At 51.4% G+C, this 12,739-nt stretch overlaps 1 protein-coding gene across 4 annotated transcripts in view; it reads left to right on the top strand.

Moving 5' to 3' along the window:
* The window catches only part of TRPM4 (transient receptor potential cation channel subfamily M member 4), a 35,454-nt gene that overhangs the window by 7,989 nt on the left and 14,726 nt on the right, over positions 1–12,739 (top strand). For 2 of the 4 annotated variants that reach the window (XM_058280560.2, XM_058280562.2), the window contains exons 7-12: positions 3,459–3,520; positions 3,671–3,862; positions 4,158–4,257; positions 9,013–9,125; positions 9,413–9,742; positions 10,196–10,330. In XM_058280560.2, coding sequence (XP_058136543.1) covers positions 3,459–3,520; positions 3,671–3,862; positions 4,158–4,257; positions 9,013–9,125; positions 9,413–9,742; positions 10,196–10,330 — 932 coding nt within the window. The remainder of the gene's footprint in view (positions 1–3,458; positions 3,521–3,670; positions 3,863–4,157; positions 4,258–9,012; positions 9,126–9,412; positions 9,743–10,195; positions 10,331–12,739) is intronic. The other 2 variants (XM_058280561.2, XM_058280563.2) reach the window with 1 other exon arrangement.

The raw sequence follows: 12,739 nt of genomic DNA on the forward strand, positions 1-12,739 counted from the left end.
TTGCGCATGGCACCTCTGCACATGGCCAGGTCATCACATGGGTCAGGAGGCCCTGGGTATCAAACCCTGGACCTTCCCATATGGTAGGCAGATGCTGTATCAGCTGAGCCACGTCCACTCCCCATCCATAACCTTTTGAGGCTGGCTTCTTTCACTTATCATAATGTTTATGGCAACTGTAATATGAGCTCATTAGAACAGAAACTCATACAAAGGTATATAAAGGAAAAGGTAATTGTCTTCCCTTCCCAGCTCCAACCCTTCCTCCTGTACTGTGGTAATCAGTGTTATATAGTTTGGAGTTTACCCTTTCATACCTTTCTCTATGCTTATAAAATCCCATGCAATTATATTTCCACTTACATGGGACTTCTTTTTCTGTACCATTCATAAATATGCATATTACACTTTCCTCATAACCATCCCTTTAGGTCCAAATTTCTTTCTTTTCCTTCAAATAGTTGCATAATATTTCTTAGTAATGGATGGATGCACCATGATTTTTATTTGATAATTTCCCAATTGATGGATACTTGAGGTTTTAGCAGTTTGGGGCACTATAAACAATACTGAATATCTTCACATGGACATTCTTAAACAGAGGTGTTTTAAGGTCTACACAGTAGATTTCCCAAAGTGAGAGTGCTGTGTGTTTTAATAGATAGTGCTCGATAACTTGCTAAAAAGTTGTAGCAATTTTCAACCCCCTCAAGAATGTGTGAGAATATCATTTTCCATCTAGCACCAACCAGCTCTGGATATTCTTGCTTTTAAAATTTTGCCATTCTTATGGGTAAAAAATGGCATTACACTTTTAATTTGATTTTGTATTTATCTAACCAGTATTGAAATTTTTTGTCGTTGGCCAATCAGATTTCCTCAGTTCCTCTTGTTCATATCCTTCGTGCATTTAAAAATTGGGTTGTTTCTTTTTTATCTTTTTGTAGGAATTCTTTGTATTCTGTGGCTAGTAATTGTTTGACTGTCAGATGGATTACAAAGTTAAAAAGAAAGAGTCTGGTGTCTACTGTCATAAAGAAATTCTCACATTTTTATGTGGTTAGATCTGTCTGTCATCTCTTATCTAGCCCCTTGGTTTCCTGTCTTCTTAGAAAGGGTCCTACCACTCAGAGCTATACAACTGTTCTCCTAAGTCTTCTTTTAATATCTCATAGTTTTGTATTTAAATCTTTAATCTATCTGAAAATAACTTTTACATGTTACTGAGGTAGAGAGTCTACATTTATATTCTTCCAGACAGGAAGCCATTTTTTTTTTCAGAGCCATTTAATAAATAACCCTTTTCCAGTAATTAAACGGCCCTTCAGTTATAGATTCAGTTCCTTTATGTGTTGACATTTGTCTCTGAAGCTTTTTCTGAAGCTTTTTCTCTTCCACCTCTCTGTTTATCCCTATGCCAAAACCATGTTTTATTTTTCTGAGGTATTGGGGCTGGGGACTGAACCCGGGACCTGGGGCTGGCGCGCAACCACCGAGCCATATTGGCTCCCCTGAGTTGGTTTTTTCATTTGTTTGCTTGTTGTTGTTTTTGTTTTTAGGAGGCACTGGGAACTGAACCCAGGACCTCTCGTGTGGGAAGCAGGCACTCAACTGCTTGAGCCACATCTGCTCTCCAAAACCATATTTTGGTTAAAGCAGTTTATTTTATTTTATTTTTTTTTTTTTAAAGATTTATTTATTTATTTAATTTCCCCCCCTCCCCTGGTTGTCTGTTCTTGGTGTCTATTTGCTGCGTCTTGTTTCTTTGTCCGCTTCTGTTGTCGTCAGCGGCACGGGAAGTGTGGGCGGCGCCATTCCTGGGCAGGCTGCTCTTTCTTTTCACGCTGGGCGGCTCTCCTCACGGGCGCACTCCTTGCGCGTGGGGCTCCCCCACGCGGGGGACACCCTTGCGTGGCACGGCACTCCTTGCGCGCATCAGCGCTGCGCATGGCCAGCTCCACACGGGTCAAGGAGGCCCGGGTTTGAACCGCAGACCTCCCATATGGTAGACGGACGCCCTAACCACTGGGCCAAAGTCCGTTTCCCTAAAGCAGTTTAAAGACATATCAATATGTGTTAGGAGGAGTTCCCCCTCACTGTTCTCTCTAAAAAATTTCTTGCCCCTTTTCTGACATTTATACTTCCATATGAACTTTAAAATTACTTTGTTCATTAAAAAAAAAGGAAGAAAACACCTCCATATGTCCCCCAACCTTCCCTTTCCAAAGTGCATTGAATTTATTCTTAATTTGCGACAAGTTAACATGGTTTTAGCGTTTCCATTTATTCAGGCTTTGTACTTAAACAGAGTTTTTAAGTTTCCTTCTAAAGATCTCTTACCTTCCCAGATGAATTTATTCCTAGATATTTTAGAATTGTTATCAGAACATAAATATGATACATATTCCTTGTTTGGAGAAAAGTTTTTTTATTTTTGTATACTTTTCTTCTATCAGTCCTTATGAAATTTTCTTATTATTTATTACTACTTCTTTAGTGGAATCTCTTCAACTTTCTGGGAATATAAATCATATTGTTTCCGATAGATGCCTTTGTCTCTTCCAGTTATTAAAAAATACATGTTCATTCCAATTATTTCCTTTTTTGCCTTATTATGTTACCTAAAAACTCCAGGACGAGCGCAAAGAATAGTAATGCTGTTTCTTTTTCTTTTTTTAATTATTGTTTATTTCTCTCTCCCCCCCCCTCCCAGTTGTCTGCTCTGTGTCCATTTGCTGCATGTTCTTCTGTGTCCGCCTGCATTCCTGGCAGCGGCACCGGGAATCTGTGTCTCCCTCTGTTTTGCATCATCCCACTAAGTCAGCTCTCCGTGTGTGTGTGGTGCCACCCTGGGCAGGCTGCACTTTCTTTTGCGCTGGGCGGCTCTCCCTGCGGGGTGCACTCCTTGTGTGTGGGGCTCCCCTATGCCGGGGACACCCCTGTGTGGCAGGGCACTCCTTGCACGCATCAGCACTGCGCAAGGGCCAGGTGCACACGGGTCAAGGAGGCCCGGGGTTTGAACTGCGGACCTCCCATGTGGTAGACGGACGCCCTAACCACTGGGCCAAAGTCTGCTTCCCCAAACATCCTTATTGTGTTTGGAGAACTCCTGTTCCTATTTCCTTCATTTCCTGTTTGAACTTTGACACCCACTCCCATTCTCCCGGTGGTAAATCAATCACAGGATCGGCTCATCCATCAACTAGGGACCCAGGAGTCCAGCCCCCCAGCCCCTCCTCCCTTGGGGAGTAGAGCATCACTGTTGTCAAAGTGTGGCCCCCTCCCAAAGTGCTCAGGGAAGTGACAGGTCCCGTGAGCCTTGGAGCGTCGGCGCCTGAGAGGGACTCCTGGGATATGAGGTTCTCTCCCATCCCCAGCACAGGCAGGCGATCGAGGTATTCCGGGGGCTCCCTCTAAGGGGCCCGGGTGTTGAGCCCCCCGCTCTCGTCCCTCCCCAGGCACTGGAATTGACATCCCTGTCCTCCTTCTCCTGATCAATGGTGATGAGCGGATGTTGAAGGTAGAGGGGCTGGATGTCTGGGCCTAAGAGGGGAGGGGGCTGGGGGCCTGCACTCCTGGAGCCCGAGGTGGAAGGGGCTGGGGGCTTGGGCACCGGAGTCCAGGGGGTGAATGCCTGCCCTCCCTGCCCTGGCTCTCCTCTGTCCTGCAGCGAATAGAGAAGGCCACCCAGGCTCAGCTCCCCTGCCTCTTGGTGGCTGGGTCTGGGGGCGCCGCTGACTGCTTGGCGGAGACCCTGGAGGACACCCTGGCCCCGGGCAGTGGGGGAACCAGGTGGGGTGAGGCCCAAGATCGGATCAGGCGTTTCTTCCCCAATGGGGACCCCGAGGTCCTGCAGGCTCAGGTAGGACGCTGGGGGCTGGAAGCTAGATCCTGAGATGGGAAGGGGCCGGGGATCCGGGCCCCTGGGTCCTGAGAAATGAGGGTGCTGAGGACTTGGGGTCCTAGATCTTAGGGAGGTGGGCCTTGGAGACCTGGAATTCGGGGTCTGAGTGGGCAGGGGGGCCGGAACTAGGTTCTGAGGGTAGAGGGTCCTGGGCACCCAGGCCTCAAGGTGCTGGAGAAGGTCCTCCTGAGTGTGTGTGTGGGGAGGGGCCCCGGGGGAGGTGGGCTGGGGTGGAGAATGTGGTTTCCTGCAGGTGGACAGGATCATGAGCCGGAAGGAGCTGCTGACCGTGTATTCGTCTGAGGATGGGCCCGAGGAGTTTGAGACCATCGTTTTGAAGGCTCTTGTGAAAGGTAAGACGTGGACCCCGCTTTTGGTAAGGGATGGGGTGACGGTAGTGCAACGTTTCCAATGTAATGAATACCACTGACTTGTGTCCTTCAAAGTGGTTCAAAGGGGAAATTTCATGTTGTATATCTGCTGCCACAATAAAATTTTTAAAAAATAATTGACTATTTGATAAAGCACTATTGAATCTAAAACGGTAAAACCAGCTACTTTATCTGCTGCCGTATCCTCTGTTGTACCAATTTCCTAGCTGCTAAAACAAATACCACACACCGGGTCGGCGTAACGACGGGCGTCCCTGGCGTGCGGTTCCGGCTGTCTTCCTCCTGGTCGGTCTCTCGTGGCCGGCTGGCAGTCTTAGAGTTCCGTCACTTTCCAGTCATGGGGCGGTGGCTTCCCTTTTCTCTCCCGGGTTCTGTTGACGTCCAGCCTCTTGCTCGTCCATGCCTTCTCTCTCTCTGTCCAGTTTCCTTCGTTGATTGGGGCGGTCTCCCGCTCCTCCTCCCGCAGGGCGCTTTCAGTGCTGCGTCGTGAGAAGGGGCATCCTTCCGTGGGCCTTGCTTTTCCTCTAGTAGGTTGGCAGAGGACAGTGGAGCAGCCCACACACTAAACCACTGCTTGTGCGTGGCTGCAGACCGAGGTGATTTTACAGCCTCCTGGGCATTTTACACCCAGGAGGCAGGGATGGGGGCTCTGCACAGGCGCTTCTCCTTGCGTTTCCTCTTCTCCTCTCTGGAGAGGGATGGAGGAGGTCCTCTGCGAGAGGCGTGCTCTCGTGGGGGGCTCGTCACCGCTGGAAAGCCAAAGGTCCTTTTTACAAACGGGCTCACACCCACAGGACCTGAACATGTCTTTTGTGCGGGACGTGATTCAATACTAACACTCCCCAACTTTTCTTCCTCTTTGAGCTCAACCTCCTGGCCTGGGCACTTTATCCATCCTCTTATCTAAAGTCTGTGCCCCCTTGTATCTCTTTCCTTATGTCGTTCACCTCTTCAGTTTCTCAGGGCATGGCATGGTTCTGTTGGGACAGTTTTCTCCAGATGCTTTCATTATGTTCCATTGTCTCCTTTCCTTTCTTGGATCTATCCATCCATCCATCTACCCACCCACCCATTAATCTATCCATTCATCCACCCACCCATTCTTCCACCCACCCACCCTTTCTTTTATCCATCTAGCCAGCCAGCAAACATTCTTCCATCTACTTATCCATCCATTCTTTCCATCCACTTATCCTTCCACCTGTTTATGCACACATCCCTTGGCAACTACATCCACCCACCCATCCATCCACCTTTACATCCACCCACCCAACCATTCTTCCATCTATCCACCAGCCACCATCCTTCCTTTTCTATGTTCCTCCAGTATGTATTCAGCATTGAGGGGTGGGGAGTCAGAGAGTAACCACAACCCTGCCTCCCAGTGGGGAACTGCTGATGTAGAAAGGCTGCCGAGAGGAATGAATGTTGAAAACCAAGGCAGGGTGCCCTGGGGCTGGGGGCTCGGTCATTCATTCAGCAGGCGTGAAAATGGCCACATTCCTGGAATTGTCCAAGGCTCGAGAGGTTAAACCAGACCCATGTCTTTCTCTCAAGGACCCCAGATCCTATTAGGACTATTTGGACACAACCTTAAGTAAAATTTAAGACAAAGTATGGGGAGGATCACTGTAAGTAGGGAGAAGCTCAAAGGAGAAGGTGGTTTTTAAACTGCGCCTTGAAGAGTCGGGAGAATTTGGATTTAGTAAGACAGGGAGGGAGAGAAGTGGTAAGGGGGATCCCTGGGGGCTCGCTGGGGATGTGCACGGAGAGGGTCGTTTTTGGTGTTAGAAGAGTTTTATAGGGAGAATGCCCACTTAGATAAAAACTCACCATGGCCTTGTGGCCATAGATAGCGCTCTTCTCAGCCCCAGGCCCCACCCAGTTGCACCTACCATGTCCTGTGGTACGGCAGGAAGAGCGGTGACTTTGGGCTTTGGAATCAGACAGAGCCAAATTGCATACCAGCTTGGCCCCTTCCTTGCTGTGTGACCTTGGAAAAGCAACTTTCCCCCTCTGAGCTTTAGTTTCTTGCTCTGAAAAATGGAGACAACATCCTGGTAGAAGGGTTGTGAGCCTGAGAGATAATGTCTGAGCAGTGCCAGGGTCCCCAGTGGGGATCTCCTTAATACGATTCCATATGACGCACCCTTAAATACTTGACGATAGTCAGTGGGCAAATTGGACTCCCTTGACAGAATTTAGCTCCTCCGTCTCCTGGGGGAAAACGCGGTGGGTCTGTAAGATGTGGTTTGAGGGGGCGGTGTGTTTATGTCCACTGCCCGCCAGAGTGGGAGGGATGGCACTCCACTGGGGAAACTGGAGACACCTGGGTGGTTGGTGATAAACAGTTGGAGGGGTGGCGCTTCAGCAGGTGAGGAGGAAGAGGGGAAAGGAATGAAGGCTCCTGAGGAGTCTGGTAAGGACTGGGCATTGCTGAGCAGTTGGCATGCATGTTTCCTTCTTACCCGTAAGCCCTCTTGCAACGATTACCTCCCTCCTTCTGCAGATGAAGAAACCGGGGCCCAGAGAGGGGGAACGGGGCTTGCCGAAGGTGACAAAGCAGTAGCAGGAGTCCGGGTTTTCGTTTGGGCCCTGTGACCATAAAGCTCCCTGCATCGAGTGGGGAGGGCGAGGGCCCATGTGATGAGAGTTCTAGGAGGCCTGAAGGGAGGGCTGGAGGCCGGGCCAAGTCACCGTGCCAGGGCCGGAGCTGGGGACGATGGGCTGCGCAAGGCGAGGGGAAGGAGGCGCGCAGGGACGGCCCCCGGTCCCGCTCATTACCCGCGTGGACAATGGGGCCGTCCCTGGCATGGGGTCCCCGCGGGAAGGCTGGTGTGGGGGAAGGACCCTGGGCTCAGTGTGGGGCACGGAAGCCTGAAGGGCTACAGAAGAGTCAGGGATAACCGGTGTGTGTTAAGGCAGGATATAAAGCGAGATGTTGTAAATCATTTTCTTTCCTTTTTTTGAAGCTGGAAGGAAAGTCAGGGTAGAATCGTAGAGTCTCAGAAGATGCCACTCTGAATTTACGTCTGAGTTTTGAGAAGAAATACAGAGCTGTGTGGTCTGACACGGTACCACCTCCCTCCGGGCCTCGGCTTCCCCGGCTGTCAATCTTAGAGGTTCCACCGGGGAGGCTGTGGATTCCGCCAGCTTGGAGCTTCTTCCTGCAGTTGAGATTACTGATGCAAGCACCACTGTGACCTGCACTTTACAGATGAGGAAAGGGAGGCGCCCAAAGGCCATGGCTTGCCCGAAGGCCCTCAGCTGGTAGAGGTGGAGCTGGGACTGGAGTCCAGGCCTGCCCTCCCCAGAGCCCACTGGTCATCTCCACTGCGTTAGATCACCTAGTTCTGTGATACCTATTTTTGGAACGACCAAAATGAGATGAATTTGCTCTGGAGATAGATATGGAGCAAGTGGAGGTGGAAGGAAAAGCCAACTCCAAGGCACAACATGTGCTCTGAGACCCAGCAGTGTCTAAGCCTTGCTCTACTTCCCCTTGAATTCACTCGATGCTTTAGGACTTTCCCTCCTGTTGACTGCGTGTTTGGATCCATTCAGTTGTTGGATCAATATTATATTTTATTTATTTATTTATTTATTTCCCCTTCTCCCTCCCACCCCAGTTGTCTGTTCTATTTGCCGCGTCTTCTTTGTCCGCTTCTGTTGTTGTCAGTGGCATGGGGAATCTGTGTTTCTTCTTGCTGCGTCATCTTGTGTCAGCTCTCCGTGTGGGCGGCGCCATTCCTGGGCAGGCTGCATTTTGGCGCTGGGTGGCTCTCCTTATGGGGTGCACTCCTTGTGCGTGGGGCTCCCCTACGTGGGGGACACCCCTGCGTGGCAGGGCACTCCTTGCACACATCAGCACTGCACATGGGCCAGCTCCACACGGGTCAAGGAGGCCCGGGGTTTGAACCACGGACCTCCCATGTGGTAGGCGGACGCCCTAACCACTGGGCCAAGTCCGCTTCCTGGATCAATAGTTTAAAGACATCTTATTCCTTTTAATGACTGGCAGGGTCCTCTGGAATCCTCTAATATTGGGATTTTTTTTCTAACCTCATTTTCTCCTACTGTCCCCTCTTTCCTCTCAAGTTTCAGTGCATCAAAGTGACATGCCTCTGCCATCATAACTTTCCAAATCCCAGACCTTTGCACAAGCTGTTCCCGCTGCCTTGGCCACCTTGGACGCACACCTCTGAGTCCTCCTAGCCCTTCAAAAGCTCTTGCCATCCTCTAGAGGCCAGACGTCGCCATGCCGCTGAGATTACAATCTCCTCTGGGCCAAAATCCCATTGGCTGTCCGTCTTGAGGGCCTTGATCACTCTACGAGTGGTTATTTGTGTCTGGATCAGATTTCTCCCAGCAGAACAAGCTCTTTGAAGGCAGGAACTGAATCTGATTTTTCTCTCCCTTCCTCCCATTGCTGGTCCATAACTTGCCTCAACACACGTTAAATGAGTAAATGATCCTCTTTCCTTCATGAGGGCTCTAAATCACTGATCTGCTCTCTAACCCTGAAATAACTTTATGCCTGTAATAATGTGACTTGACTTAAAGACCCCAGACTGCCCACCAATACTCCCCCTACCTACCGCTGCCCCCACACAGAGTTGAAAATGTCAGGCATTTCAAACAGAAGCAAACCAGACCCTCGCCAGCTGTTCCCTCCCTCGCCCAACTTCCTGTCCCCAAATGCTCTCACCTTTCCAGCCTGCGGGAGCTCCGAGGCCTCAGCCTACCAGGACGAGCTGCGCCTGGCTGTGGCTTGGAACCGCGTGGACATTGCGCAGAGCGAACTCTTCCGGGGGGACATCCAGTGGCGGGTGAGGGGGCCCTGGGAGGGAGGGGGGCCTGGAGGTGGCACCCTGGCAAGGGGGAGGGGCTCCCCGTCCTGCCTGTCCGACACGGGCCCAGCCTTCCCTTAACTGCCCGTGCACCTGATTGTCCCATCTGGCCCCATCGTGTTCCCTTTCTCCTCGTTCCTCCATCCGTCCGTCTGTCGCTCGCAGCGCTGCCCCCCCACGCCTTGCCCTTCACCTCTGCCCTGCCCTGGGCGTCCGCCTGTCTGTCGGCGCCTCCTCACGGCTCTCCCCGCCCCCGGCCCCCCCAGTCCTTCCACCTGGAGGCGTCGCTCCTGGACGCGCTGCTCAACGACCGGCCCGAGTTCGTGCGCCTGCTCATCTCCCACGGCCTCAGCCTGGGCCACTTCCTGACGCCGGCCCGCCTGGCCCAGCTCTACAGCGCGGCGCCCTCCAACTCGGTGGTCAGCAGCCTGCTGGAGCAGGCGGCCCCGGGCGCGGGCTCCAAGGCGCCGGCCTCCCAGGCCTCCGCGCAGCCCTCGCCCCCCGACGTGGGGCACGTGCTGCGCCTGCTGCTGGGGGAGACGTGCGCGCCCAGGTACCCCCGCCCGAGCGCCGGCGACCCCCACTGCCGGGAGAGCGTAAGGACCGGGCGGGGCCAGGACTGGTGGGGGGGTGCTGGGGGCGGGGCGGGGGGGGGAGCTGGTAGGGCCCAGGGGAGCCTGCTGGGGGGGTGGGACCGGGAGGGAGGGAGCCTGCTGGGGCCAGGGGGGGCTGGTAGGGCCCAGGGGAGCCTGCAGGGGGGTCGGGGGCTGGTAGGGCGGGGGGGGGGGGGGGGAAGCCTACGGGGGGCGGGGCCGGGGGGCTGGTAGGGCCGGGGGAGCCGGCTGGGGGGCGGGGCCGGGGGCGCTGGTAGGGCCCTGGAGGAGACTGCAGGGGGGTCGGGGGCTGGTAGGGCGGGGGGAGCCTACGGGGGGCGGGGCCGGGGGGCTGGTGGGGCCGGGGGGCTGGTAGGGCCGGGGGAGCCGGCTGGGGGGCGGGGCCGGGGGCAGCCTGCCGGGAGGGGCCAGCCCTCACCACGCCCCCCCCTGCAGGTGTGTCTCCTCACCGACAGAGCCGCCTCGGAGCTGGCGCTGGACGCTGTCCTGGGGCAGGCGCCCTGGAGCGACCTGCTCCTCTGGGCGCTGCTGCTCAACAGGGCTCAGATGGCCTTGTACTTCTGGGAGATGGTGAGTGCTGGCCCTGCTCTCTGATTCTCCACCTCCAGGTCCCCGTCCCTGCCTGGCCCCGCCCCCCATACAGTTCTCTCGCCTCTGACGTCACCCTGACGTCACTCAGTCCCTGCTAGGGGCCTCCAACTCTTTTTTGTTTCTTTATCATCCGTTTTCCGGTAACTTGCTTCTACACTTGGCAATATCCACTGGGCACTTGCCCATGGCCATACATGTACATCTTTAATTTTTTCAAAATGGTTACTCGTAGGAGGTTAGACTTCATCCTACAGCTCATTGCAACATAATTACACTTGCAATTGAGATAATCTTCGTGGCTGCACTGGAGAACGGGATAAAAAAGAGGGTAAGGCAGGTATCCTGCAGCCAGCCAAGGTGAGGGCCTGGAGTAAGACAGGTGGGGAAGGAAACAGGTGTAGGAGGAAACTTCTAAGCTGCTTTCCGCCTCTATGGTTTTGCTTATTCTGCATATTTCATATCAGTGGACTCATACACTACAATATGTGGCCTTTTCTGTCTGGCTTTTTTCACTTAGCATAATGCTTTCAAGGTTCATCCATGCTGCAGCATGGATCAGAGCCTCATTCCCTTTTATGGCTGAATAATACTCCAAAGTGTGAATATATTACATTTTGTTTATCTATCGTTGGTGGATATTTGGGTTGTTTCCTCCTTTTGACTATTGTGTATAATGATATTATGAACATTTGTGTACCAGTTTTTGTTTGGACACCTGTTTTTAATTCTTTTGGGTATGTACCTGGGAGTGGAATTCCTGGGTTATATGGAAATTCTATGTTTAACTTTTTGATGAACTTCCAAACTGTTTTCCACAGTGGTTCCACCGTTTTACATTCCCAAATGCAATGTATGAGGGTTCCATTTTTTTCCACATCCTTGCCAACACTCATAATTTCTCACTTAAAAAAATTATTTTTTAAAGATTTATTTTTTATTTGTTTCTCTCCCTCCCCCCCCCACCCCAGTTGTCTCTTCTCTGTGTCCCTTTTGCTGCGTGTTCTTTTGTCCGCTTCTGTTGTCAGCAGCATGGGAACCTATGTTTCTTTTTGTTGCGTCATCTTGCCGTATCATCTCTCCATGTGTGCGGCGCCATTCCTGGGCAGGCTGCACTTTCTTTTCACACTGGGCAGCTCTCCTTATGGGGCGCACTCCTTGTGCGTGGGGCTCCCGTATGCGGGGGACACCCCCGCGTGGCATGGCACTCCTTGCGCGCATCAGCACTGCGTGTGGGCCAGCTCCACACGGGTCAAGGAGGCCTGGGGTTTGAACCGCAGACCTTCCATGTGGTAGGCGGATGCCCCAACCACTGGGCCAAGTCTGCTTCCCAAAAATTATTATTATAGTCATCCTAGAGGGTATGAGGTGGTATCTTATTATCGTTTTGATTTGCACTTCCTTATTAGCTACTGACATTGACCACCTTTTCATGTGCTGTTTGTATGTCTTTGGAGGAATGTCTGTTCAAGTCCTTTAACCATTTTTAAATTGGGTTGTTTTGACATTTCCATTTTGAGTTGTAGGAGTTCTTTATATATTCTTCTCCTAGACCAGATAGATGACTACAAAATTTTTCTCTTATTCTGTAGGTTGTCTTTTTACTTTCCTGATAGTGTCCTTTGATTCATAAGTTTTAAATTAGGATGAAGTCTAATTTATCTTTTTTTGTTGTTTGTGCTTTTGGTGTCATATCTAAGAAACCATTGCCAAATCCAAGGTCATAAGGATATACCCCTATGCTTTCTCCTGAGAGCTTTATAATTTTGACTCATACAGTTAGGTCTTTGCTACATTTTGATTTAATTTTTGTGTAAGGTGTGAGGTAGGGACCCAGCTTTATTCTTTGGCATGTAGATGTCCAGTTGTTCTAGCACTATTTGTTGAAGAAACTGTCTTTTTCCTGTTGAATGGTCTTGGCACCCTGGTCAAAAATCAATTGCTGGGAAGCAGATGTGGCTCAAGTGATAGAGCTCCTGCCTACCACATGTGAGGTCCCATGTTCGGTTCCCGGGGCCTCCTGGAGAAGGCAAACTAGTGCAACAGGCAGGTTCAGCAAGCTGACACACAAGATGTTACAACAAAGAGACACAAAAAAGAAAGACAATGAGAGACATAACAAACAAGGAAGCTGAAATGGCTCAAGTGATTGAGTTTCTCTCTCCTACATGGGAGGTCTTAGGTTTGTTTTCCCATGCCTTGAGAAGACAAGGAGACACAGAGAACAGACAGCAAGTGTAAACAATGAGAGGGGACATAAATAAATTTTTAAAATCTTTTACAAAATCAATTGGTGGGGAGTGGGTGTGGCTCAAGCTGTTGAGTGCCTGCCTCCCATGTGGGAGGTCCTGGGTTCAGTTCCCAGTGCCTCCTAAGGAAAACAAGCAAACA

The sequence above is a fragment of the Dasypus novemcinctus genome, chromosome 18, assembly GCF_030445035.2.
Source record: "Dasypus novemcinctus isolate mDasNov1 chromosome 18, mDasNov1.1.hap2, whole genome shotgun sequence".
NCBI lineage: Eukaryota > Metazoa > Chordata > Mammalia > Cingulata > Dasypodidae > Dasypus > Dasypus novemcinctus.